The following is a 26,014-nucleotide window of genomic DNA, read 5'->3' on the forward strand; positions in this document are numbered from 1 at the left end:
TGGGCAGATAAACCGACCCTCGCTTACTGTTGTGTCTAATCTTGTGCGCTGACAAGCTTTTCGATACCTGGGGGTTTCATAGTCTACATCTATCACTGTATTATCGCGAATAGCTAGAATGGTGGCATCCCAAAGAAAAAACAGGGGAAAAGTGCGCAAGTAGTCCACTCCAACTCTGTTCAAAGTTACCATGGAGAGCTCTCGAAAGGTCCATTCAATTGCCCTCGCACTTATTGCAGGGGCATTGGCAAGACAATAACCGCTGTTGGTATCAGTCAGCCGTGTAGTGGTAGGAGGCCAAGGGATAATGCTCAAGAACAATAGGACAATATATCCATCACAATAAGCGCAAAAAACCTTCACAAGCCATAGCAATTCGGCAAGATGCAGTCTTGCTTGACAGAGCTTCCAGGAAGTGGAGTGTTGTAACACCAGGTGGTGTGGCCATTTCTGTATCATGTCTACGTCGTGCCTGTGAGCCAAGTAGAGTAGATGACTGCGTCAGCAAGGGGTTGGTAGAAGATATGGCGAAAAATAATAACCAACGACGGCGAATGAGCTTGTGGTTGCCTGATATCTGCGCTGTATTGTGCTTGCGGATAGCAAACCAGGGGAAATCGGATAAGAAACTGGACTGGCTGGAGTCGGCATGTGGTAATATAGGTACATATGTCTTCGCTATTTAATCTAGCGCTCCTGTGTCGATGCTTTGTAGAAAATACACTAGCACCACTTGGCAATATCTACATGAGCCACCATTTTATATGCATGACTGCTCTATTATGTTTCTGCATTCAAGATGGATACTGTCATATACACGGTTCCCAAAAGCACAGTATGATTTATTTACGTGAGCTTAGCATACGATGGTGGAGCATATATGCGACTGATGAGCTTAATGATATACAATGGTACTGACGACACAGCAGTAATCACCAGCGTCTTCCAGATAAATGCACCAGACAAAATGAATGAAGCGTCAAAATATGCAGGCAGCACCCAGATTGACGCAATGTAGATGACAAGCGAGCCTAGAATAGACCAGATCATCAGCCGGTGCCATGTGCGAATCTCAAGGGCGACCATGAGCAGCTCGTTCAGGATCCAGTCCGGTGAAGGCAATTGACACGACATGCACAAATTCTGTGTCAAACAAGCCACACGGCTATCATCATAAGCGCGCCGCCCTGGTAGATGCTGATCAGCAGCCATGTAAAGAAAGTCTTGTACGACAGCGAGCGCCCTTTAGGTCAGGTCGGCGTAGAGCTCTGGGTATAGCATGGCAATGTCCTCGCTCACATCGCGATCGAGCACCAGCGAAAACACGGGTCGCCATCGTATACACCGTGGTGTACCCTACAAGCAGCATTCCCTGGAACAAGCGCGATCGGCGCAAAGTAGAACAGCGCAGAAAATACAGCCTGCATGATGGAGATGATCAGGCCGCGATGGATAACGAACTGGGCCAGTTTGGCTGATCGCTTGTAGCTGTTGCGGCCATGCCACAGCAGCAGCCGACCTAGGTAATAGAATTGCATAACCTGAAAAGTCAGCAGCCAGCGATGCCTGCTTGCCCTCCTTGCCAACCAGGCCCACGCCGACATCTGCGGCCTGGATCATGCTGACATCATTGCCTCCGTCACCGACGGCCAGTACCCGCTTCTTTGTGAAGCGACGGATAAGCCGGACGATGTCGGCCTTTTGTGTGGGCGAGCAGCGACAGCAGACGACAGCGGACAGCTTGACAGCAATCTCGATGAACTCATCACGGAAGAAATCCAGCGCCACATGCAGCGAGTCTCCGTCAATAATCAGGCAGCAGTCGCCTACTGTGCGCAACGGTCTCGAGCGCGTCGTTTACCTGGTGCGCCGATTTTAGCCCAGAGATAACGTGGATGAGCTGGTCGCGCTTAACTAGCTTGGCTGAAATTGCAACGCAGGTGGCCGTTTCGACCTTGTCGCCTGTCAGCATCCACACCTTGATGCCTGCATTACCCAGCAGCTCCAGAGTGGTTGGCACATTGTCCTGCAGCCGATCCTCAACGCCAGTGAGACCCAGGAGCTCCAGGTCGCTCTCGAGATAGTCAGCAACAACCTGCTGCATGGCCTCAGCACGGCCCAGAACAGTCACCTTTGCCTGCTGGTATGCGCGCTCAAACCGGTTGTACGCCTCCTTTGACAGGCGCTTACGGCCAACAACCAGCGTGCGCAGGCCATCGCGGGCCATGTTTCCACACTCCTCATCGAGCCAGTCATTATACTGCACGATCCGGGACATTGACAGTGTCGGCGCCTTTCTGGATGAAGTAGATTTCGCCAGAGTGCTGGCTCTGGACAACAATCCCCATGCGCTTCGATTCGCTGGTGAACGGGAACACTTGCAGGATATCGTATGCCAGCGTAGGCGCTATGCCGTAGCCGCTCTGTGAGGCTGGAATCAGGGCGTCCTAGCCGCAATGTGATGCTGGTCAATGTGCGCTCGGCCAGAACCACGCCCACGTGCTCGGTCCACTTGACAATGGCCACTTCGTCTGGAGACAGACGCCTGGTACGACATGGGCTTACTGACAGCAACCGATGCATCGTCATGGGCATAGTCGGCGGTCGGCGTGACGTTGTGGCAGAGCGCTAGACTCTCAACCATGTCAAAAACGCGCTGTGGCATATCTCGGCGTGCCTTTCCGTGGCCGACTGCCAATGCCGCGGGCTTGGTTTCTGCCACATCCGCTGCTTGGCCTGCCGAGTCCCGACTCCAAGACTTTGTCCTTCAGGTTGTTGCGAACATGGCGGGTCACCTCATCAGATGTCTCGAGTGTGTATGCCATGATACCCATGTGGATCCGCTTCAGCTCCATCTCGTTGCGAGTCAAGGTACCGGTCTTGTCGGTCAGACAGTACTCAATCCGCCCAAGCTCCTCGGGGATCATACTGTTACGGACAACAGTGTCGGGGATCTCCTTGTCGCGCTCAATGCCCATCGAGTAGAATGTCTTGCCCATGTCGAGGTTGACACGCAAGCTGATCGGGATGATGGACGAGAACAGAATCAGGAATCGGAACAGTGTCACGTACCAAACCGCTTTGAATCCGTCCAGGGCGACCATAGCCAGAGACAGGATTAGCGTGACTAAGAACAGGATCTTTCGACAGCCGGTTGACCTCTGTATCAAGAATTCCAACCTTGGTCTTGGCCTGGCCCGTGTTCATCGCTGCGCGCGTGTCCTTGCCCGTATAGATTACGTAGCCGATCGCAGTGCCCGAGGCCAGAGTAGTGTTGGCCCATAGCGTAGTTTTCAGCGCCCAGCGGCGTTGTGACCGGTCCGGACGAGCCTGGAAGACCGCGCTCGATAGTCAGGTTCCCCACGAAATCGTAAATGTCCTTGTGCGGTGCACCCGCATACACAGCTCCGTGCAGGCTAAAAATGTCCATGTCGTCGGCTAGCTTCTGCGTCGGAGCAGCGGCAATCCTTAGCTTCCAGTCGGTCTCACCGTCCAGTTGATCGGTTCTAATAAAGCAAGCACCGGACGCCTCGGTGGTCCGCAGCAGCACCATGTCTGCAGGCACGCGCTGGTCCTTTGTCAATGATGATCAGGTCGCCGACCCGGATCTTCGCACTGGGAATCACCTCGCGGCCGTCGGAAGACAGGCGCGCATACTTTTGTGAATTGGCCTCCTTGTCGCGCTTCTTGCGCGCATGGTCGTCGTGCCACTCCTTGGCCATAGTAACCGCCAAGACAAACACCAGCGGGCCTACGTACGTGACAAGGTAGCCGATCCGCAGCTGCGGCACAAACTGCGACAGGGCGACCAGCAGAAAGTACAGGTTGAAAAAGAATTTGAACTGCTCGAACAACACCAGCGGCAGGAACGTCACAAAGTTGTACTTGTTGTTGCTGACGACATTGGCGGCGAATTTTGTCTTGTACGAGTTGTCGAGCGGGTTCAGGGGCTCTGTTCGCGACATTGTCCTTTGTGTTTCGGTTGCTCGATACTGGCGGTTGCCCAAGGTTAAGTGCTACCATGTCATTGTGCATATCGTCCTGCGTCGCCATGAGCGGCGTGCCGATTGAGTCTGACAGCGAGTCGCGTCCAGACGCCGAGCTTAGTCGCCGCAGCGGGATTTCGTCTGGCTCCTCTGCATGTCTCCCGGATGCCGGCTGTGCATATCCTCCAAAACGACCAGACCGCATGTTCATTTTCCAGGTGGCAGAGCAGAAGGTGCTGGAATTAAATAACGAATTGAATGCGGAAATGAAGTAGGTCCGCAAGCGCTCTTGGCACCATGCTCATCACTCCTAGCAACATTCAGTCACGTGCAAGTCTATTGCAATGTCAGTCTACAAAAGTGGTATTTTTTCTAGTCCCACCGAGGAACGTTGCGGTTCTGCGACGGCGGGGGAGGGCCTGGCTGTGGCTGCTGTGTGTGCTGGAACTGCTGCTGTGTATGCTGGAACTGCTGCTGAGGCGGGGGCCGCATCATTGGCCCAGGCCGGACTTGCGGGCGAGGCGGGCGCTGGTTGAAGCTGTTGGGCGGCGGGCTGTGGTTGTTTTGGGGCGGGCCGTAGTTGGGACGGATCTGTGGTCTTGGGCGCATCCATGGGCCGTGCACCAGGAGGGCCGTGAGGCCCAGGCTGCATCATGTTTGGTCTCGGACCAGGCGGGCCTGGGCGCGTGTTGGGACCGCCAGGAGGACCAGGCCACATCATGTTCGGTCTTGGGCCAGGCTGGCCGTAGCGAGGAGGAGCCATGTTGGCGTAAGGCATAGGCGGCTGCTGCTGCTGGAGCATACCGATATGACCCTTCTCGTTGGTGCTGGAATCACCGCCACCGTAGAGATCAATCGGATCGAAGGTGTCGCGATTCATATCGTGCGGCTTATCCAGGTCATCGAGGTTACCGAACGACAGACTCGATCCATTGGCCGACGGTGGCGATGGCGACCGGGACAGCGAAATCGGCTGTGCGTTGCCAAGCAGGTTGGCGCGGCTGTCGGACGGGCTCAAGGCAGCATTGTGCCCTTGGTTGCCCATGCTCAGCAGCTCCACCATCTCGCCTATTCGTCGTATTGCTGTCCATCGAATACCGACGGGATCCCGGTCCACTCGAATACATTCCCATCGCCGTCGACGCGCCGTCAAAGTCGCGGCGGTCGCGCGCGTCCATCATGCTCTGTGCCTCGAGTGTATTGCCGCCCGAGATGAACGACGGGTTGCTGGTGAGCGTGCCGCCGCTGAACTTGGTCTCGATGCTGTCCTGCGTGGGTGGAGGGCCGTTGGGGTCGACAAAGAGCGATGTGCGGCCGCGGTATACCTTGGACAGCAGATGGCGCACGCGGCGGTCGACAACGGGTGTGGTCAGCTGCTGCGAGAACATCGGGTGGAGGAAGCGGTCTCCCTAGCGACTCCTTGGCATCCTCGGCCATACTCCGCTGCATGTTGAAGCCTCTCGGTCTCGGGGGTGTGCTGCATGTACTGGACCTGCGGGTTGGTTTTCTTCATCATCATGTAGCCAGTGATGCATGTCAGCACGGGCAGCGGAATAAGTGCATATACGATGTACTGTGCGCGAGCCATTTCGATAGGACGGTCGGTGAACTCGCTGATGCCGGACCTTGATACAGCCTATCAGATAGACCTGGAAGATGAACCAGCGACACAACCATGCGGTTGACGACTGACTGCCACATGTCGCCTCCCGTCTCAAACTTTGTCTGATACACGTACATCACAGCATACTTGTACACCCAATAGGCCAGCACAAAGACCAGGAATGCGAACGGGAACGTGATCGGGGCGTACACCGAGTAGAACATGCTGATAGGTGTAGATCCACAGATACAGTGAGTAGATAGGCGCGTAGTCGAGATCGGGTGGCTGCGTCAGGTCGCGCAGCTCGCGCGGCGTCAGGTCACGGGTGTAGCGCTTGATGAAAATCATGATCAGCGAGATGGGCTGCGCAAACTCGATCATTGCGTTCATTCCCCTCTGCGACACGTAGGCAGTCCAGAACTGGTTCTTGTTGTTGAGTCGCCGATATAAACTGTGCCGGCAGCGTGGTGATGCTGTCCTTGAAGTTCTGCTTGGCGAACACCACGCGCACCACAAACCCGACCAGCGTGAGCACGATGAGGTTGGAGAGGATGTAGAACACGTACATCTTTTTGACCACTGCGCGCTCGACCGCGGTCTTGGTTGGGATGCCCTGGTAGCGGCTGATGGCACGGAACACGTGCGGCACGGCAATATAGTACAGCGTCAGGATGAGCGGCGAGAATGTCGTCTGCCAGATGGTTGAGATGAAATCATTCCGGCGAAAGAACTCGGCAGTGCTAGGCCACAGCGCCTGGATATTGGTGACATCGCCGATAAACGTCAGTGCTGCTACCGGCCAGAAGGCGACAAAGCAAAACAGCACCGAGATGGCACGAGCGCTCCACACACGCGCGATGCGGACAGACTTTGGCATCTGGGCGTTGGTCCAGATGACGTCCTTTGGGTGCGGCGCCAGATTTACAACTGCCGGAGACACATTCTTCAGCCCGCGCATTGCATCGTGGGCAGCAAGCGGGCTGACATACGACACAAACCCAACCGTGGTGGGCTTGAACGTGTGGTTCTCGCGGCGCACCTGGTTGACTGTGTTTTCAATCTCCTCAATGGCCACCGTGTAGTGCTCGATTCGCATCTACCATTGCGCCATCGACCTTGACCTGCGGCCGCTGCGCCTGGCCGATGTTGCCCGTTGCCAGGTATTTGTACAGCACCTTCTCCAGCTTCCGCACCAGCTGCTCGTGCTCATTAATCAGTGTCGGGAGCTGGCCCAGCTTGCGCGCAATGGATGCCTGGGTGGGCAGCACGGACGTGCAGCGGTTGGCTATGAATGAGTTCAGGGCCTCGTCGCTCTGCTGGTCGTCGGGAACACGCGTAACCATCAGATGTGCGCGACTGCAGTCAGGCGCTGGTACGTGTCCGACGCAAAGTGCCTCTGGCGCAAAACGATAAAGGCACGCAGCTCGCGCCAAATAAAGTAAAGCACAATCACTGGTGAACACGTACGCGGCTGCAAGATGCAGCCAGAATATCTTCAAGTCGGTGATGTGGTAGAACGTGATCCAGGTAAGCAGGAACTTTCCCAGATCGCCTGTCACAAACTCGTTGTTGCCGTTGACAAAGTTGAGCGGCAGGATGACGCAGGTGCCGATAATCCATGAATATGCCCATCAGAATGATCCCGAGCTTGAAGAACCGCAAGAACATCACCGAGTCCAGCCCAATGTTGTCGAAAATATACTGCTCGTCAGCCCGCCACAGCACAGGCGCCCACGCAAAGTACCCCTTTCCGATTTTAGGCGGGCGTCGGCTACTCGGAAAGCGGAAGGGGAAAAAAGCAAGTATTTTTAGTAACCCGGATGGGTGGACATTTCGGACTTTATTTTCGTTTTCGTTCACAGTAGATGCAGGCTCTTTGCTCGCTCTGTGCTCGCCCTGCTCACACTGTGCTCATCTGTCCCCACGATCCCCATCCATTCCATATTTTCACAGTTCATCCCGCTGCACCACCCAGGATGCCCCGTGAGCCTGGAAAGAAAAGCACCCAGCCCTCCCCACAGGCACTCTCGGCGACTTACCTGCCCTTCATGTGCTTGTAGCGGCGCGCGTATACCCGGGCATTAGTCGGTCGGAGCACCACAAATACTAGAAAGGCGCCAGCGCCAATAGCAATGTTAATGCCTACCTGGTACAGCAGACCGATAATCGACAGATACTGGTATTTGGCATCTGTGAGGCTGCCCGAGAAAATGCCCTTGATGATAGCGTCAACGGTGCTTGATGACCCCGTCGACATTATTATGGCTGTGGATTATGTGTGTATATGCGTCCAGGCGTGTCTGCTGCCAGAGTTGGAAAACAAAGAGAACGATAGCGTGAACAAAAAAGATGCGAAAATAAAAAGGTACGGAAGGAAAAGGGAAAATAAAAGCAAGCTCGCCGTGTTTCGTAAACGAAAGTAAAAAGGACCGTTAAGTAGATGAAAAGAGGGGAGGTTCTGAGCTGCGAATACAATAAGAGGAATAAAAAAGCTAGACAAAGAGAAAGAGAGAAGGGGACAAGCCCATTGATTGCTGGTGGCGCTCGCTCCCTCGCAGTCTGGGTGGGCTCAATGGGCCGCCACTGGTGGGCCAATAGGATGGCTCGCGCTAGGCCAAGAAAAAAGTAAAAATAGGATTTTTGCACACTAATGACGATTGCTACCCGCGGGTTAGCTTGAAGATCCGACCACATGCGACCATGTGAACTCCACGGCAAAGAGATGGCGGAAAGCCCTGATACAGCATGCCCATCATCGCGTGCGCTTATCAGCGCTTCTCGTTCAGTTCCATGCTCTCGACCAGGCTCTTGAACAGCGAGTCTCGGGCTAGCAGGCTGGCCGGAGTGTCGAATTCAGCGACTCTGCCCTGATCCATGACCAGGATCCGGTCGCTGTCCATGACAGTTCTGAGTCGGTGTGCAATGGTCAGGATCGTGCAGTCCCTGAACTCCTCGCGGATAACACGCTGCATGATCTGGTCGGTCCTTTGTGTCAACATTCGCTGTTGCTTCATCGAGAACCAGAATTTTGCGCTTCCACAACAGTGCGCGACACAGACTAACAAGCTGGCGCTGTCCGATGCTGAAGTTCTTGCCGCCATCCTCCACCCATTTGTCCAGACCTGTGCCCTCAACCCATGGGCCGCTGTTTTGGTCGTCAGTGCGGTACAGCTCGGTCGGTGTGTTGACTATAGTCCTCTATTTTGCCACGGCGGATGGCAGCCCAAATCTCGCCTATCTGTGAACTCGTGGAGTGGGTCCATATTTTCGCGGATAGTGCCGTTGAACAGAGCTGGGTCCTGTGGGATGATGCTGATTGATGAGCGCAAGGCGCTAAGATTAATACTCGAAATATCGACACCATCAATATATACAGAGCCGCTCGCTGGCGTGACCATGCGCATCAGAGCATGGGTCAACGACGATTTGCCAGCACCAGTGCGCCCGACAATACCAATCTTTTCCTGCCGTCTCACCGCAAATGTAACTTGGTTAAGCACCAAGTCTAGGTCCTTGCGGTAGCGCATGCTGTAGTCCTGGAACTCAATTGTCCCCTCCGATGGCCAAATCTCTGGCAACGAGGCACCCGTGCTTCTGCCAAGCTCTTCGCGCGGTAGCTCCTGGTATGTGTAATAGCGGGCTAGGCTCGGCAAGTGATTGTCTAGGTTGGTTGCTATGCCAAGCATCTGGCGCAGGCGGTGTAGGAACTGCTCTGAAAGCCGCATCATCATTTCAACTTCGCCCGGTGTTAGTGTGCTATTTGGATCAAGCCTCCGCCAGATATTGAACAGCAGCACAACAGAGTTCATGCCGGCAATACTCAGATCTCGCACCACAGCCTCAAATGTATCAGGAAGCCGCCATTTGATATCCAGTAGCCATCCATCGACGAACAGTGAGGTGCATCTGTTGAGATACGGCTCTAGCACACCATTCAGTCGCATCATGTCGCTGCCAATGCAAACCTCTGCTGTCAGACCATAGGGGTTATAGCGCGTGCTTGACTTGAGCATCTTCCATAGATTGTCGCGCGCCGCCGTACACAGACGCCTGACTAAGTATGTAATCCAGATTGTCGGTAGTGCGAAAAGGAAAATCACTGGCAGTCGGCGAATGACAGACGCTATCACATAGCCAGCATTGAAAACTGTCTCAGCCTTAGCGCATAGGAGTTGTGGCAACAGCAATCCAAGAACATTTCGGTCCATGCGAAACAAACTGTGGGTAAGATGTCGAGGGAGGCTCTCAAACAGTGACAGTGGCATATGGAGCAGAACGCCAAGTATTGCCACACGAGTAGTTTCATTGACGCGCTGTGACCAGATCCGTCTTCTAATCCAGATTTCAAGTTGGTGGATCTGCAGACGGAACACGTCAACAAGGGCGTCGGCAACCAGGTACTGCTGCAGTGATCGCATCATAGTATCGTGGTTCTTGTCCGACAGCAGATCCATGCGCAAGTTCTCGACATAGAATATCGCATAGGTACTGAGAACCTGAATCAGGAGAGAGATGCCAACACCGCTGTACCCACTCATCGCCAGGTACCTCCAGATATATGGCCACTCAAAGGCCTGCATGTTCTCTTCTGGGTTGGCGGTAAACATCCCCTGCCCGCCCTCGCTACTATTGTTGCTGCTGCCGCCATTAGGTTGGATGGGTGACTGGGGTGAACTGGCAGAGACTGTAATAGGGACCTGGCTTGCGACTTCCACACATCCATCAGTCATTGTGATAAACTTGCTGGCTAGTGGAGCAATATGCTCAGAGTGGGTTACCAGGATCCGTGTCTTGCTGCTAATTATCCCGTGTCCAGTCAGCACGTTGTCAACAATGTGTCGCTCTACATATGCATCAACAGCAGCGAGAATGTCGTCCATAATATACACATCTGCACGCGAGTAGATTGCACGGGCCAGCGCCAGCCGTGTCTTTTGTCCGCCCGACAGGTTGATGCCTTTGTGGCCAATCTCAGACATGTCCCCTGCTGGGAACCCTTTGACATCCTCGATCAGCGCACATGCCACAAGCACCTCCTGATAGAATGCCTCGTCGTACTCGCGCCCAAAAACCACATTCTCGCGAAACGTGGCATTCATGATCCAGGGCTTCTGGCCGACATACCCGATACGGCCATAAATACAGCCATCACCACCTGTCAGCTGCATAGAGCCACATAGTGCCGACACCAGCGATGACTTGCCTGAGCCAACACTGCCCATGATGACTATCAACTCGCCAGCAGCAATATTTAGGGTGATTGGCTTCAGCGAGAATTTGCCTTCGCCCCACTGGAACTCGCAGTTGCTCATTTCAATGGCCTTGGTAGCGCTCAGAGGTCCATGATCCAGAAATGTTTGCACAGGCTCAACGATCAGTCTCGCAATATCTTCCTCGTTCTTGCGCATTCGCTGAAGCACCTCTGGTGTTCCAGCAACAGACAAAACGAGTTCTGACAACGCAGCTGTGGACGAAATGACAAGCAGGATATCTGGGTACGAGAGCGTGTTTGATGACTGCAAGTACGAAATCACTGTCAGCGCCGCTGCCACCTGTGAAATCGACCCGCCAATTAGTCCGATGGTAAAGCCCAGTAGGCGCAGCGCAGTTGGTACTGCAATATTGCCGTTATAATCATCTGCGCGGACGTTGTAGAACGCACGCTCCCAGCCATAAAACTTGATTGTCCTCATGTTGGCTGCCATGGTGCCAAAGTTCGTGTAAAACCGTGGCTGCCGCTTGATCTTATTCTGTTTGTTGAACTCGTTCGTTTTAGCCGTTATCCAATGCGATGAGATGGAATATGACGCCGTCACAGCAATCGGAATAACAGCGCGCCATCCAATTTTGGTGGACAGGACCCAAATGTTGATCGAGTTTGCCAGGGTCTTACTGAGGATATAGAGAAGCATCGGGATGCCGGTAGTGGTCGCGTGCATTTTGTACCAGAAGGCCCTATCGAATACCTCTTGCATCCTTGGACAGTCGTGGCGAGCTGTAAAAATGCGCAGCAACTTGGTACGCATGGCTGCTGTTATCATGTCCTTGTGGTAACTCTCCAAACGGGATAGATAGCTCTTGCCAATGGAATACAGAGATAGAAGTGACCATAGAGCCCAGAGTCTCAGTATCTCCGAATGATTTGTTACTTCCTTGTGGTCAATAGCCTCTAGGATCTTGGCCAGGACAATGCTTTGGTAGTGCGGCGCCATGCCAACAAGTGTGTCTAGCCCGGTCATGACAACTGTATGTCTCCATGTCGCAGAGAGCAGGCCGCGGATAACAAAATACCTTTTGCTGGGGTCGAACTGAATCTCTGCAATAGAATCAGCCAGTTTCTGGCTAACTGTGGGATCATCGATATCATCAAAGGTGGGAACACGCTTACTGCACATCTGGGCAAAGGAATATGTGTCTAGACAGAGCACACCTCGGACATGTCGAGCAACTAGACGCTGGTCCGATGGAGCAAGTAGCATCCAAGCAAGCAGGGCATATGCAGACATTGCGATGTACAGGCCTGGAACCACATGTGACACAGGAGAAAACGCCAAGCGGAATAAGCGTGCAAGGTGCAGGAGTGCAAGGTAGGAGGATGCAGTGCCATATCTCATCGTCTGTCCACACAGTGTGACAGCAGCCAGGAGGGACAGTGTTGAGCCTATATGGCCTATGTTGACTGAAAGCCACTATTGCCAGCGCGCTGAGAAGAGAAATTACACCGCTGGTGATTTGGAAGCGGATGCTTGGCTGAACTAGGCCCTTGCGGGGAACCCAGAGTACCACTGCAGCAAGCAATCCAGCATCAAGTAGGATGCCAACGTGGGTAGCTGAAATAGCAAGAGTGGAAAATAAATGGGTGTATTCATCCTTCGGTTGCTCAATAACGTAGAAAGGTAAAAAGCACGCTAGGACGAAGAGAGCTAGAAAGAGGCGAAAGAGCGGGCTGTATGTCTATTTGATACCTCCAGGGACTCTCTCCATGCCGCAGTGGTCGCAGAACAGGAACTCCGTATGACCAAGCATCTGGATTCTGCAGCCGCTCAAGGGGCGAGCGACCCAGTGAATGCTGCCATGCAGCGCCCTGGTCATGGGGAGGGGAAAACGGAAACCTCGATTCTTGACAGCCGGCAGTCGAGTCCCAAAATGGCACGGGTCCACCTTCAAAGTACTTGATTGTATTCCAAAATAAACGCAAGATTAGCTGAGTCTGGTCAACTAGTATATCCCCGCTTCCCGCATCACACCCATGAACCAAGTACAGCATTACCAAGAGTTGATCCAGCAGGCTGCGCGCCTGGCTCTGGAACGCAGCGTGGCTGAGTCAGATGAGCCGAGTGTAGACGCTATTGAGCCTGCAGCCAAGGCTATCCGCGAAGCCCTGAGTCCGAAAGGCGAAACAGTCAAGCGCGATTTCGAGTACGCATTTCACACTCTGGCATCTGACATCACTGAGCAGCTGGCGAAAACACCCGGAAGCACAGGCGGCTCTGAGTGAAATTAAGGCACTGCTCGACACTGCCATCCTTCTCTGCAGCGACAGTACACTCGAGCCAGCATTTGTCTTTTCGCTCACAGATCGAGACCATGGACTCGGTGTCCATCGAAGTTGCCCAGGAGCTGTTTGGGTTCCTGGAAACGCGGACAGCGCTGGTGCGCAAGGTGATGGCGGAGACCACCGGAAAGGGCGTGGCGATGCTCAAAATCTGCAATAGCTTGCTGCGACGCATTCCGCACGCAACAATGGGCGAGTTTGCTGGCAGCGTGCAGATTTTCATTGCCAACAGCTTCCCGCTGTCCGAGCGCTCGGGTGTCAATGTGCGCGGTGATTTCGACACCTCAAATATCCCAGCAATCGACACAGCAGGGCTCGACGAAGGGGGCCGGGAAGAGAAGCTGTATCGGTCGTTCTGGTCATTGCAAGAGTGCTTTGCGAATCCGCAGTCAGTGTTTAAGAACCGGCCCGAGTCATTTGACAGCTTTGTCAAAGCAGCCAAGTTAGCGCTTGAGGAGTTCCGCAAGGTCGAGCACAAGAATCAGCCACAGGCGACAGCCACGGCAGCCATGCACGACACGGCTCCGCTAAAGTATCTGACTTCGCCGCGGCTCCTCTGGCTACAGTTCAGGTGACCCGCAATTCAAGTGCCAGATTCTGGTGCAGCTGCTAATCTTCACAAAGTACGCGCTATCGAATGGCAGGCGAGAACTTTGAGAGGCTGAAGGAAGCCGCAGTGAATAAGCTCGTAGTGGTGAATATGGAGATTACCGATGCCGAAGAGCAGACGTTGCGGGATTTGAGCGAGCGCGCCGGAAACCAGCTATTGACGATGCCCCGCGACCGCGGCACGTTCCGCAGAGCCGCAGTGTTTATGCTGATGCACGAGGCCGACTGGGCCAGGTGGAAGGCCGGGTCGTGTAAGCCATTCGAGGGGGTGCCGATGCCGGAGCTGGTCGACGAGATGCAGTCGGCAGCGCAGTCGTTCTTTGAGGTGCGTGACGTACAGTATCGGGGCTTCGGGTGTACCTATGGGCTCGGCCGGGCTGGAGGAGGTGTGGGCAACTGATGTCGAGTCGCTGGAGGGCATCGGTAACGAGGCGCAGAGCGTGACGCTGAAGGACACGCTGGGCAAGCTGACGAGGTTCTGCAGAAGCGACCAAGACTATGAGTTTCCTGACGCTCAAGGAGCGGGGGGTGGTGGATCTGCTGCAGTGGCGAGCACTTCGCATGTCGATTCCCTCTGGCGACATCCGCGATGTCGACCCTACGTCAAAGACGCTGGGGCTGAATTGCGAGAATGGGCAAGACCCCAAGGAGGACCAAGTATCAACCACAGATGTGGATGACGAGCCATTTGTGACAGAGGTCAAGTAAGATATGCAATACAGCTAATTTTTTTATACTTTGAAAGCTATTGGGAATGTGGTGTATATATATGCTGACTAGCAGCCGAGCTCGCATCGCGAGCAGAGTATTTCTAGTATGCTGGCTTAGAGAGACTTTAGGTTTTCCTTGTGCAGGCGGATGTGCGAGGGCAGACTGACCGACCTTGCCTTTTGCAAGAACTTTGAGCCGTAGAGGATAAAGCCAATACCGACAAAGAAAGCCGAGAAAAAGACCAGTCCATGCATCCAGCCGTCGAGCTCCTTGAACAGCAGCAGACCTGACAGCGTGGCAACAACGTTGAACGTGGCAAAGAACACAGGCTGGAACTCCATGACCGGGATACTTGCCCAGAGCCTGCTGGCGGAACGACTCCTGGCCGATAATCGATGCCACCATGACAATGGCAGCAAGTACCTGGGGCCCAGTCAGGAACAGCAGCGCCGGGCGCACCTTGGCAGCCTCCACTGCCCCGTAAAACACAATGTCGGCGGGGTTCGGGATCGACGAGTACGATAAGCGCAGGCGCATAAACATGGTCAGGATCTTGGACACCATGACGTTCATAGAGCCAAACAGCGAGGCCACCAGCACATACAGGAACAGCGACTGCCGGCCCGAGCGAATCAGTGTAATCAGCGCTGCCTGCACAATGTAGAAGAGACCAAACAGCCCAAGAATCCCCGATGTCGATACCACCTCAATAAACTGCACAGCGTCGTCGGCTGCAGCCTTCCTTGGCGCAACCAAGCAAAATGCATCCAACTCCGGCCATGATGACCATGAATCCGTACCGCTGGTTAGGCGTGATGCGCTCGCCTAGGAACCGCTCAGCAAGCACCATATTGACAATAACTGCGATGATTCCCAGTGGCGCAACCACCGACGCCGACAGATACGACAGCGCAACGGAATTGCCAAACAGCTCGCCCGCATAGTTCATCAGCAGGCCCACTATCCACAGCTTCTCAGTGTAGCGCGGGCGTGGCCCATTTTCGGAAGGGCTGCGCAGCGGTTACAGCACGCTGGCTGAAGGAGGGGCCGGTTAGCGAGTTACTGCGCGAGCGAATATCGAGGCTGCTCGAATATCCGGCTTCGTAACCAATCCGATGTGCCGACGCTGTGCTCTACACGCCGCGTCTCCCACTCGCGCTGCAATTTGTTCAAGGCGTATTTCTGCAGGCATTGGCCGGTTCCAATGACGACGTTGCCCAGGAGTGCTGCTGTCAGGCCGACGAAGAAACTCATCTTTGTGTGGAATTAGTCTAAATGCGAAGGATAGCGAAGCAGCGAGGGGACTCGGTCCGGACAAACAAGGCGCAGAGGTGGTAACGCCGTGCGAAATCGGCGCAGCGTGACCAGCCCCCGCTCAGCCGAAATGAGGGGCAGCTCTTGATCGCCAACCGTATCAAGCGCTGATTCTGATGCTGATCTATCAAATCACATCTGCGGATGGACCCAAAAAAAAAAAAGTCGCAAGGAAAAATTTTAGACAAATAGATGGACTGCCGCATTATTTAGTGCTGGCCAAGCGGCAGCATCTGCTCTCTTCTTCTCTCTTGCCCCTGCCTTTGCTTCGCTTTATCCCCGGTCGGTTCAACACAAAGCCCCTTATATATTATTTCGATTATTAGCCATGGCCTCAATCTACAACTTCAAGCGGATAGCGCCGGTGCCTGAGGCCAGCGACTTCCTGGACATTGTGCTGTCAAAGACGCAGCGCAAGACGCCGACGGTGATCCACCCGGGCTACAAGATCAGCCGTATCCGTAACTTTTACATGCGCAAGGTCAAGTTCACACAGGAGTCGTTTGACGAGAAGCTGCGGCAGATTCTGGAGGAGTTCCCGGTCCTCGACAACGTGCACCCGTTCTATGCCGATCTGATGAACGTACTGTACGACAAGGATCACTACAAGCTTGCGCTGGGCCAGATAAACACGGCCAAGCATCTCATTGACGCAGTGGGCAAGGACTACGTGCGCCTGCTCAAGTTTGGCGACTCGCTGTACCGCTGCAAGCAGCTGAAGCGCGCCGCCATGGGCCGCATGGCGACGATCATGAAGCGCCAGAAGGACTCGCTGAGCTATCTGGAGCAGGTGCGCCAGCATCTGGCCCGTCTGCCGACGATCGACCCGAACACGCGCACACTGATCGTGTGCGGCTACCCGAACGTGGGCAAGTCGTCGTTCATGAACAAGGTGACGCGGGCCGACGTGGACGTGCAGCCGTATGCATTCACCACCAAGTCGCTGTTTGTGGGCCATATGGACTACAAGTACCTGCGCTGGCAGGTCATTGACACGCCGGGAATTCCTCGACCACCCGCTTGAGGAGCGCAACACGATTGAGATGCAGTCGATTACTGCTTTGGCGCATCTGCGCGCCAGCGTGATGTTCTTCATTGACCTGTCGGAGCAGTGCGGCTACTCGGTCGCCGAGCAGATGAGCCTGTTCCACTCGATCAAGCCGCTGTTCGCCAACAAACCCACGCTGCTGGTTGTCTCCAAGATCGACACCTGCACGCTTGACGACATCAAGCCCGAGGAGCGCCAGCTCGTCGAGGCGGTCCGGGAGGAGGGCATCGAGATCACACAGCTCAGCTCGTACCTCGACCAGGGTGTCATCGAGACCCGCGACCTGGCGTGCGACAAGCTGCTGCAGCAGCGCGTCGACATGAAGCTCAAGGGCCACAAGGTCTCGAGCGTGCTCAACAAGCTGAATGTCGCCCAGCCTGGCCGCCGCGACACAGTTGAGCGCCCGGCCTTCATCCCCGATGCCGTGCAGAAGCGCCGCAAGTACAACCCCGAGGACCCCGACCGGCCGCGTCTCGAGCGCGACCTGGAGGCCGAGGGTGGAGGTGCTGGCGTCTTCAATGTCGACCTTAAGAAGCACTACAAGCTCAGCAACGACGAGTGGATGTACGACGTCATCCCCGAGATCATGGACGGCAAGAACGTTGCCGATTTCGTCGACCCCGGATATCGAGGAGAAGCTGGCCGAGCTCGAGCGCGAGGAGGAGAAGCTGGCTGCCGAGGGCCTGTACGACTCGCTGTCGGAGGAGGAGGACGAGGAGGAGGCCCGCATCAAGGACATTGCCCGCCGCATCCGCGAGCGGAAGAAGGTCATTGCGGTCGAGAACCGCATGAACAAGGCCAACAAGGCCCAGCTCACCACCAAGCAGAAGGCCACGATTGCCGGCACCGACGACTTTGTCGAGCACCTGCAGGCCCTCGGTCTTGACCCGAGCGTCGCCGAGGAGCGTGCCCAGGCCGTTGGCCGGAAACGCGGCCGGTCCGAGTCTCGCGACCCGGCCGTCCAGTTGGCTCGCTCGTCGAGCCTTGCTGCCCGTGCCGTGTCCACCCAGCGCGACCGCTCGACCATGGGTCTCAGGGATGTGCGCCAGAAGGCCGTTGCCGATAAGATGAAGGCCAAGTCTACTCGCAAGATGAACGTCATGGCCCGTGCTGGTGAGGCCGACCGCGCGATTGCCTCCAAGATGCCCAAGCATCTGTTCACAGGCAAGCGTGGCGTTGGCTCCAACGACCGTCGCTAAACCTCCCAAAGCAGTTTCTTTTCTATAGTCCATATCCGAACTTCACAATATCACTTTACAAATCTCTATTAACATGCTTTTAGGACACTGTCCAGGATTCTATATCTGCATTTGGGGTCGCGCTAGTCGATGTCCATAGCGGCGCCGTCATCCTGTAGCCGAGGTGCAGACGGAGGGGTCCGTGGTCTGACAGCCGGCGGCTTGTACAGAACCAGTGCTTGCGATTCGCTTCCTTTTGTCCTGTCGGTCTCCGGCTGGTCACTGTCATTACCCAGAAACGCTTTTGCCCTCACGCTCAGCGGGATCTTGATCACAGTGTACTTTGGCAAACTCGAATCATCCACTTGTTCCGCTTCTCCCCCAGCGTCAATACTCTGGCCCGCTCTTGGCCGCTTCGCTGGCGCTGCGTCCTCCATCGCGCAGTCATCATCGTCCTCGCTGTCGAGCCGCTTGGTGCCTCCGTGGTAGCGTTCCATGAGATCAAGTGTCCGCAGCCGATCACTGATCGTGTCCAGCCCAACTGCCTTTGCGTTTGCAGCGCGGCACCCTGCTGTTCGTCTGCATGCATTTTGCGTTTGAAGCTAAAAGGAAAAGCAAAGTGTTGCTGTCCAACCTCCATTGCTGTGTGGAAAAAGGGGTATACTAATAGTGTTTTCTGAACCGGAGAAGAAAAGGTATGGAGGCAAGAGCAGTGAGCGTGACCTGCGCCGCCCTTTTAGCCGCATGGCGGGCTAGCCAATGACGTAGCTGGTCCCTGAGGAGTGTAGTACTTTCCAGAAACACGCCTTGCAACAGTCTCGAAGACACTGCGTGGTGGCTGGCATACAGCTATGGCTAGACTCGCCCGATGCCATGCTGTTCATTGACAAGTCAACCGATACATATGCCGTAGCCTACTTGATAAATGGCATATACGCAAATGCTGGCGTCGGTGGCCACTATTGGAAATGGATATCAGTATACATAGTCAGACTGCCTGAGCACATATATAGCCTCTTATTCCCCCATACCTTATTCTTGGCCCACCAGTCACTACCAACTACACCCATTTCAAGTTTCATTAGCGCCAATAAACACCTTGCTGGAAATGAAGCTTTCTGCTGCCACTACCTCTTTCTTGGTTCTCGCCGCCTCTGTGCTCGCACTTGACGACAAGGTCAAGTCTGCTCTCACCCAGTTCGGAGGAATTTACCATCCGGACACGCACGAAACCAGCACCATGATCTCCGAGTTGTCGCAATACAGCGCGACTGCAGGCCTGACAGACATCAAGGCGAAGATGGACAAGAAGCAGTATGCCGCAGCCGGTGCTGCCCTCCAGCAGCATGTGGCGTCGATTAAGAGCGACCCACTGGTGCAGACCGGCAAGCTACGTGATAGCTACACCATGCTGAACCAGTGCGTGACACAGTTCAAGTCCAGATTCTAGACATCTCGCTATCGACATATTTGCTTATCTTAATGTAGAAGTGCAATACAAAGAAAATCAACATTTACTGATGTGACTGGTTTTGCATGTGGGTGTGCATTATCTTCCAGCGCTCGCACATTTCCAGGCGAATCAGACCGCTTCTCCGCTGAATATGCACATGAAGCTTGGTTTGGTCGCTGGGTCAAAAATGCGTTTTTCCTGCCCAGCATGTGTATTCTCCTATGGCACTGCCCCGGAATTCTCCGTCGCACGCACCGGTCCGTACGGGCAGGCTGCAGACTGCGGCGATAAGTAAACCACATGTGAGTCGTCAGGTGGCCCTTTTTCCCCGAGCTAGGAAATTTCCAACGCCCGGAAATACAGAGCCAGACGAGCAGTATATTCAGCCTCTTGCGTAGGGTGAAAATAGGTGGGAGTATTATCCGAGAACATCCGATACGAGAGAAGTTTGTGTATAAATATCGACTTCAACCTCTTGCCTCGGTCCAGTTGCAAAAGGTCATCATTCAGCAGCAGCACCCTCTCGCCCATCGCTATTGTACAGAAATGCACCTTGCTACATTCAGCCGCAGCACCCGTCGCTTTACGCCAGTGCACATCTCGCACCGATCATTTGGAATAAAGACCACACTACGTGCCCAGGAGGCCTATTGCCAATATCATCAAGCGCGACCAGCAGGCCAACCAGCCAGCTCCTCCTCCTTCACCGTCAGACGACCTCGTCAGCAATATGCCGCGCGAGCTGCGCATTCCCATGCAGCCGCAGCCCATCCGCGCCGAGACCATGAGCCAGCAGTGGTCGACCAGCGATCTGGAGCACCTGGATGTCGGCATCATGAAGCACCGCAAACCGGAAAACCTGGCCGACCGAGCTGCGCACTGGGTAGTCAAGAGCGCACGCAAGCCCACCGACATCTTCTTCCGCAACAAGTACCTGCACCGCTCGGTCATGCTCGAGGTCGTCGCTGCTGTGCCTGGCATGGTTGGTGCCTTGATTCGCCACATCAAGTCGCTGCAGGGCATGCGGCACGACGGTGGGTGGATTGGCCATCCTGCTGCATGAAGCCGAGAACGAGCGCATGCACCTGATGACATGGATGGAGGTCGGCAAGCCTGTGCTCTGGGAGCGCGCCTTGATTGCCACGGTCCAGACCGGCTTCTTTGCGGCCTTCTCTCTGCTCTACATGGTCAGCCCCGCACTGCGCACCGCGTCGTGGGATATCTGGAGGAGGAGGCCGTCACCTCGTACACGCACTTTATCAACGAAATTGATGCGGGCCGGATCGAGAACGTGCAGGCACCCGAGATCGCCATTGCGTACTGGAACCTGAGGCCCGATGCCAGGCTGCGCGATGTGGTCCTGGCTGTGCGCGCTGATGAGGCCCTGCACAGAGACACGAACCACCACTTCAGCGACCGCATCCTTGCCAAGCGCGAGAGCCTGTTTGACGACCTGGAAAAGAACGGCGATCAGCCGCCTATTCGCTACTAGATCCTGTGTGTCGGAAATGTCGTATTCTTCAATAGTTTTTATACACGAATGGAAAGCCACATGTGCCCTAGATCTCCTCGATCGTGTCATCCTCCATGGCGTTTGACTGCTGGTTGTCGTCCATAGTCTCCTTGCTCTCATCGCGCATCAGCAGCTGAACAGCCCTGTCGTTGAGATCGATGCAAGCATCGTCCGTCTCGACCTTGTGCATCTCACGAAGGACAATGTATGCGTTCTTGTCGCGCAGCGTCTGGCGGCCAAAGTGGGTGGTGCAGAGCAGATTGATGGCCTCAAGCAGTGTTGCACGCAGCTTGGAGTCGGGCTCGCGCTTCTTGTCATCATCAAGCAGCTGCAGCTCATCGGGGAACTTTTCCATGTCGTCCATATCAATCTCCTCGGGGCCACACAGCGGCAGCAGAATGTACGGTAACATGTTGGTCTCGTTGGGATCCAGGATCTCCTTGTGCTTGTCCTTCTCAAAGCACACGTTCTTCATGGTCGAGTCAACGCCACCACGGCGAATAACGTCGGGATACTCGTTGAACACCATGATCTTGGTGATTGGCAGCTTGCCGTCGTACGACGTGCGCTCCAAAAAGTACTTGCGGCCGAACGGGTACGTGGTCATGTCGGAGAACACGCTGGCCAGGAACCCAAAGTTTGCGTCCTTGTTGAACTTGTGGTCCATGCCCTTGACAAACACGTCCGTCAGCTGGTCCATAGCCATTGGCGAGCTGCAGAGTCCGGGGGTCTCGCCAACCATCAGGGTGCTGAGGCGGCGGCAGATCCGGTCCACCTTTGTCAGGTTAGACAGCAGCATGCAGCACAGGTCAGCGATCACCATCGATGGGTTCGTGATCAAACGGACAATCATCGACAGCGAGTCCTCATCGTCAAAGTAGCCGCACACCGAGGGCTTCGTCGTCATGTTCACCAGAGACCGGATCGCGTCGTGCGCGACAACCGGGTTGTCGTGGCACATCACTAGCAGCGGCCGCACGAGCTTGTCCGCACGAGCCACTACCAGATCAAAGTAGTCCGAGGTCGGGTGTGTGAATCCGACAATGTAGGTCGATGCCACCTGGCGCACATCGGGCCGCGGGTTCGTCAGGAACTGAATGAGCTACAGAATAAAAAAGGGCCTGTATTAGTCAGCATTCAGGGGTATCTGCCTGCGATCGGTCTGTGGTGTGTCTCTTGCAACGCACCTCGTCAAGCTGGGACTCCATGATGAAACAAAGAAGCGTAAGGGTATAGTCGAGCGGGAATAGAGAGGAGAAAGAGGAGCCCAGTGCGCCGGCGCGGTCTCAAATGCTGGCCGTGAAAAAAATTAATTCAGATGGACATCGAAGTATCGATTTGCAGATCAAATCCGCAATTAGCTTCATCATCAGCGCTTTAAACTCTCAAGCGTCCTTTCAGCATACCAGCCTTGCTTTCAACAGCCCCTTCTCGGCTGCTACTTACTCTTCATTTGTGTTTCATTGCACACAGATTATTTTGTAGACGCATGACCGCCAAAAGGAGGAAGACTTCGCACACGGCAGAGTCTGAGGGCTGGAATGCCCGGCGATTTCCCAACCACCTCTGTGCGCAAGGACGGCCGGAGTGGCAGTGAACACCCTGGCGAACTGCAGATGCCGTCTGCCTTCTCACTAGTGAGGGCACCACTAATGTTTGTGCAAAACTGGCTGAGTCCGCTGTTCGAGCGGCCCCAGGCATATACCAAGTCACCGGCACAGTCCTCGCAGTGGCCGTTCCACACAGCTAGCCGCACCAACAATGGGGGACCGCGACACCGGCTACTGGAGTTGCAAACGACACCACGGGCATTAGGAAACGCAGGCCGCTGGTGGGAAGCAAGATGATGCCACGGACGATGCGCGTGAAAAACAGGGCGCTGATAAAGGAGTACACGGGCACGCCTGGGTTTGATAGCGGCGGCTGGATTACGCCTTCGTCGCAGGGATCGTTCAGCTTGCAGTGGTCGCCAGTGGAGCTGCCCATGGTCAGCAGAGAAGTCTGATTCGCAATCGCGGAAGAGCTCCAGTGTCACAGGTGCCATCGATAATCAGCCTACCAAGCAGCGGGTCAGAGAAGAGCGCGCAGGCGAGAGGCAAGCGCAAGTAGGGAGAGGCAGCGAACTGCACCATACCCGAGCGAGATATCGTGGCTTACCAAAGCTGACGCTGGATATCAAAAGAGGCCTGGGCCTGGAGCAGCCAAAAGAGGAGGCGAAGACACCGGCCTACGATGAATCACTGGCAGAGGCCACTGAGCTGGACAGGAAACTGGAGGAGAGGCGGCTGGAGGGGATCTTTACGCTACCCAAGGATGCTTCCCAATGTAATCAAAGAGGCGCGGGGCCCGTATTTTAGTATCGAGATGGACCAGCAGCCCATGACGGCCCACGACATAAGCACGCTGGACAGCGGAGAATGGCTGAACGACGAAGGTCATCAATTTCTACATGCTGCTGATTAACAAGCGGTCTGGAAGTAATCCAAAGCTACCCAAGGTACATGCGTTCAGCTCATTTTTCTTCAATATGCTGGACGGCAGTGGATATGCCCGCGTGAGGCGGTGGACACGGCGCATTAATCTGTTTGAAAAGGACATGGTGGTTGTGCCGGTAAATATCGACAACCGCCACTGGGTGTGCATGGTGATTGACTTCCGCAGCAAGTGCATTACCTACTACGACTCGATGCTGAGCGGCGATTACAGGCGTCGGGATGTGCTGCTGAATTACTTGCGTCAGGAATCTGAGGATAAGCTCAAAAAACCGATTTGACGAGACCGGGTGGGCTACGGTGTGTGCCACTGATATCCCGACGCAGGGCAACGGATACGACTGCGGCGTGTTTACGTCGGCATTCGCCGAGTATGTGTCGCGGGATGCGCATTTAGTTTTTTCCCAGAAGCGCTGCGGATTTTTGCGCGAAAAAATGGTCTATGAAATTGCGACCATGAAGCTTATATCTTGATTGTTAATTTAAAGTATTTTACATCGTGGGGGATAGATGACAACATATACAAGTGTAAATGCATGTGTGAAGCGGTGTGTAGGGCGGGCAAAGTGAAAAGGAAAGGGCGTCAAAGCCCAGAATTGTCGAGATGGTAAAATGAGAGGCTGAGGATGAACATAGCTGTCTTTAATGCTACATTTGGGTCGTATAAATGACGCTGTGTGGGTGGGAGGGTGAACACTGGTCCAAGTATACGGAATGCCTACTCCAGACACAACCTTTCGCTGTTCAAAGAAATGGCGAGGGGTTGTTACAGATATATTTCGTCACCATGTTCAACTCAGAATGGAGATCGAGGACTGTAGGAGCGACTCGATGTTTGTGGCCCACTTGTTGAGCGACTCAGTACTGCGACGAATCGGCTGACTGCTGCTCCAGAATCAATATTGCGTTCTCCTGGTCAATCTTTGCCATCAGGCGCTTGTCGAGAATCAGAGCAATCAGCAGCTTCCTCGACCACCTGGCATGTCGATGTTCAGGCGCCTAGCCAGGCGGTCAATGCGCACGCGGGTATAGGGCGCAACGGCGGTCTGCAGGGCCTGCATGCGCACGGTGCGGCGCAGGTCGCCAATGTAGTTTTTGATGAAGGTGTCGTTTTCAATATCGCGTGGGTTCTGGCGCAAGATGCGCTCAAAGGTTTCCAGATCCTGCTGCTCATAGGCGGTGACCAGGTTGGTCATGGCCGAGATGGACGGGTCGTCGCGGTACGACTTGGTCTCAGGCGACGCAAACGGGTTGATCTCGCTCTCGGACAGCATAGATGCCAGCACCAGATACTTGAGCACTTGGATGCGCTGCGGGCTGCCTGCCTCGTCGTAGTTCTTGAAGGACTCGAAAAAGTCCGACCTTGCACCTTCCCAGTTCTGCTCGCTCATGAACATCTTGCCGCCGCACTCGCGAATCAGGCCTAGCACGCGCGGATGGGAGATGGCAGATTTGATGCCCACACATTCGGTGTAGATGTCCTTCAGCTTCTTTGGTTCGTCCAGATCCGCGTACATGCTCAGGTACATTGCGTTGATTTCCAGCAGCTGGGTGCCGCGCTCCAGGATTATTGCGCCGGCCGCATCCACGCACTCGCTACGCAGCGCCCCCAGCTGTTCGCGCAGCGCCTTGTAGTTCTTCTGGTCCAGCAGGAGCTTTGCCAGGCGCAGGCTGGTGCGCAGCCACAGCCGGTCGTTCTTGGCCTCCTTCAGCACGCCCAGCGTCCTCTGGTAAAACTGCATCGTGAACTCCGGGGTCCGTGCCCGTCGACACGCGCTCGAGCATATTGTTGATGCTCTTCTCGGCGTAGTTGCGCGTCACAATCGACTTGCGCACAAAGTCCAGCATGCGGCTGTAGTACTCAAGGACATTTGCGTAGTCCTTGCGCGCCAGATAGAGCTTGATTATTTGCTTGGTTGCGCGGAACCCCCAGTCGCCGGCCGGGTCTTCCTCGGAAATCACAGCCTGGAACTCTTGCAGGGCAACCTCGAATTCGTCGCGCATGGCTTTGGCGTTGTAGTACTTGTTCTCGACGCCGACGTCCTGGTCATCGCCCTCGTCTTCGTCGTACTCAAACTCATAGTTGTCGTCTTCGTCGTACATGAAGTCGTCGTCTGACATGGTCACGGTACTCAGGAACAGAAAATTACAACAGGGGTGTCGAAATGGAGTGAAAAGCAGCACTTGCGAATAGGGGTTGAGTTGGAAACGTCAGCAGGGAGTGGAAATGGCGGCTGCGGCTATTGGTGAGTGTTTCATACTTTGCTGCTTGGAAGAGCCTGATGCGGCCGTTTATTCTTCTGTGGAGTGGGGGACGCCAGAAAAATTTTTGAAGGGCAGCGCCTGTGCTATATGCGCCCGAGTACCCTCTTTTTCTTTTTCCTCTGTCTCCACTATTCGCTAGCGTATACTCTCCCGCACACATACATTACACATTACACATTACACACACTTTATATTTCATTCTACAAACAGCTACAATGAACGGCGTTGCAGTGGGCGCAGGGAGCAGGGCTCAAACGGCAGATGTCGAAGAGGGAATTGCCACAATG

The 26,014-nt window shown here is 54.8% G+C and overlaps 11 protein-coding genes across 11 annotated transcripts; 4 read left to right on the forward strand and 7 right to left on the reverse strand.

Moving 5' to 3' along the window:
• Positions 1-821: 821 nt before the first annotated feature.
• DL89DRAFT_269755 (phospholipid-translocating P-type ATPase) lies at positions 822-4,241 on the reverse strand. Its single transcript, XM_040888419.1, is given in 13 exon segments — positions 822-1,092; positions 1,155-1,243; positions 1,361-1,519; positions 1,542-1,761; positions 1,841-2,260; positions 2,283-2,447; positions 2,491-2,531; positions 2,566-2,758; positions 2,784-3,140; positions 3,160-3,222; positions 3,317-3,574; positions 3,603-3,950; positions 3,994-4,241. 13 exon segments carry the CDS (start codon positions 4,195-4,197, stop codon positions 847-849), a joined length of 2,763 nt encoding a protein of 920 aa, XP_040740667.1. The 5' UTR covers positions 4,198-4,241; the 3' UTR covers positions 822-846.
• Positions 4,242-4,338: 97 nt separating this feature from the next.
• On the reverse strand, positions 4,339-6,685 carry DL89DRAFT_259839 (uncharacterized protein; the record flags this gene model as incomplete). Its single annotated transcript, XM_040885722.1, has 6 exons — positions 4,339-5,054; positions 5,089-5,362; positions 5,426-5,559; positions 5,612-5,711; positions 5,737-6,009; positions 6,101-6,685. The coding sequence occupies 6 exons, from the start codon at positions 6,683-6,685 to the stop codon at positions 4,339-4,341; spliced, it is 2,082 nt and encodes a 693-aa protein (XP_040740668.1).
• Positions 6,686-7,445: 760 nt separating this feature from the next.
• DL89DRAFT_259840 (uncharacterized protein) lies at positions 7,446-7,846 on the reverse strand (the record flags this gene model as incomplete). The annotated part of the gene is made up of 2 exons (XM_040885723.1): positions 7,446-7,578; positions 7,629-7,846. 2 exons carry the CDS (start codon positions 7,844-7,846, stop codon positions 7,446-7,448), a joined length of 351 nt encoding a protein of 116 aa, XP_040740669.1.
• Positions 7,847-8,357: 511 nt separating this feature from the next.
• Positions 8,358-11,528, reverse strand: DL89DRAFT_295101 (P-loop containing nucleoside triphosphate hydrolase protein; the record flags this gene model as incomplete). The annotated part of the gene is made up of 4 exons (XM_040890599.1): positions 8,358-8,555; positions 8,587-8,785; positions 8,836-9,643; positions 9,956-11,528. 4 exons carry the CDS (start codon positions 11,526-11,528, stop codon positions 8,358-8,360), a joined length of 2,778 nt encoding a protein of 925 aa, XP_040740670.1.
• A 1,310-nt stretch (positions 11,529-12,838) lies between these two features.
• On the forward strand, positions 12,839-14,461 carry DL89DRAFT_295102 (uncharacterized protein; the record flags this gene model as incomplete). The annotated part of the gene is made up of 6 exons (XM_040890600.1): positions 12,839-13,008; positions 13,143-13,676; positions 13,711-13,767; positions 13,805-14,087; positions 14,137-14,228; positions 14,257-14,461. 6 exons carry the CDS (start codon positions 12,839-12,841, stop codon positions 14,459-14,461), a joined length of 1,341 nt encoding a protein of 446 aa, XP_040740671.1.
• Positions 14,462-14,577: 116 nt separating this feature from the next.
• Positions 14,578-15,718, reverse strand: DL89DRAFT_295103 (uncharacterized protein; the record flags this gene model as incomplete). The annotated part of the gene is made up of 5 exons (XM_040890601.1): positions 14,578-14,815; positions 14,844-15,202; positions 15,237-15,437; positions 15,490-15,597; positions 15,677-15,718. 5 exons carry the CDS (start codon positions 15,716-15,718, stop codon positions 14,578-14,580), a joined length of 948 nt encoding a protein of 315 aa, XP_040740672.1.
• A 388-nt stretch (positions 15,719-16,106) lies between these two features.
• On the forward strand, positions 16,107-18,025 carry DL89DRAFT_324684 (GTP binding protein 4; the record flags this gene model as incomplete). The annotated part of the gene is made up of 3 exons (XM_040891475.1): positions 16,107-16,763; positions 16,804-17,427; positions 17,459-18,025. 3 exons carry the CDS (start codon positions 16,107-16,109, stop codon positions 18,023-18,025), a joined length of 1,848 nt encoding a protein of 615 aa, XP_040740673.1.
• An 824-nt stretch (positions 18,026-18,849) lies between these two features.
• DL89DRAFT_324686 (AOX-domain-containing protein) lies at positions 18,850-21,018 on the forward strand. The gene is made up of 4 exons (XM_040891476.1): positions 18,850-19,441; positions 20,100-20,491; positions 20,523-20,644; positions 20,686-21,018. The coding sequence occupies exons 1-4, from the start codon at positions 19,113-19,115 to the stop codon at positions 20,947-20,949; spliced, it is 1,107 nt and encodes a 368-aa protein (XP_040740674.1). The 5' UTR covers positions 18,850-19,112; the 3' UTR covers positions 20,950-21,018.
• DL89DRAFT_58866 (uncharacterized protein) lies at positions 20,782-22,243 on the reverse strand. Its single transcript, XM_040891841.1, has 2 exons — positions 22,158-22,243; positions 20,782-22,072 (listed from the first exon to the last, which is right to left on the reverse strand). Exons 1-2 carry the CDS (start codon positions 22,176-22,178, stop codon positions 21,017-21,019), a joined length of 1,077 nt encoding a protein of 358 aa, XP_040740675.1. The 5' UTR covers positions 22,179-22,243; the 3' UTR covers positions 20,782-21,016.
• A 152-nt stretch (positions 22,244-22,395) lies between these two features.
• Positions 22,396-23,965, forward strand: DL89DRAFT_269760 (cysteine proteinase). Its single transcript, XM_040888420.1, has 5 exons — positions 22,396-22,801; positions 22,859-23,007; positions 23,037-23,118; positions 23,153-23,318; positions 23,405-23,965. Exons 1-5 carry the CDS (start codon positions 22,512-22,514, stop codon positions 23,741-23,743), a joined length of 1,026 nt encoding a protein of 341 aa, XP_040740676.1. The 5' UTR covers positions 22,396-22,511; the 3' UTR covers positions 23,744-23,965.
• A 135-nt stretch (positions 23,966-24,100) lies between these two features.
• On the reverse strand, positions 24,101-25,675 carry DL89DRAFT_269761 (uncharacterized protein). Its single transcript, XM_040888421.1, has 3 exons — positions 25,236-25,675; positions 24,485-25,210; positions 24,101-24,425 (listed from the first exon to the last, which is right to left on the reverse strand). Exons 1-3 carry the CDS (start codon positions 25,581-25,583, stop codon positions 24,321-24,323), a joined length of 1,179 nt encoding a protein of 392 aa, XP_040740677.1. The 5' UTR covers positions 25,584-25,675; the 3' UTR covers positions 24,101-24,320.
• Between the last annotated feature and the right edge of the window lie 339 nt (positions 25,676-26,014).

The sequence above is a fragment of the Linderina pennispora genome, assembly GCF_002104995.1.
Source record: "Linderina pennispora strain ATCC 12442 chromosome Unknown DL89scaffold_14, whole genome shotgun sequence".
Classification (NCBI taxonomy): domain Eukaryota; kingdom Fungi; phylum Kickxellomycota; class Kickxellomycetes; order Kickxellales; family Kickxellaceae; genus Linderina; species Linderina pennispora.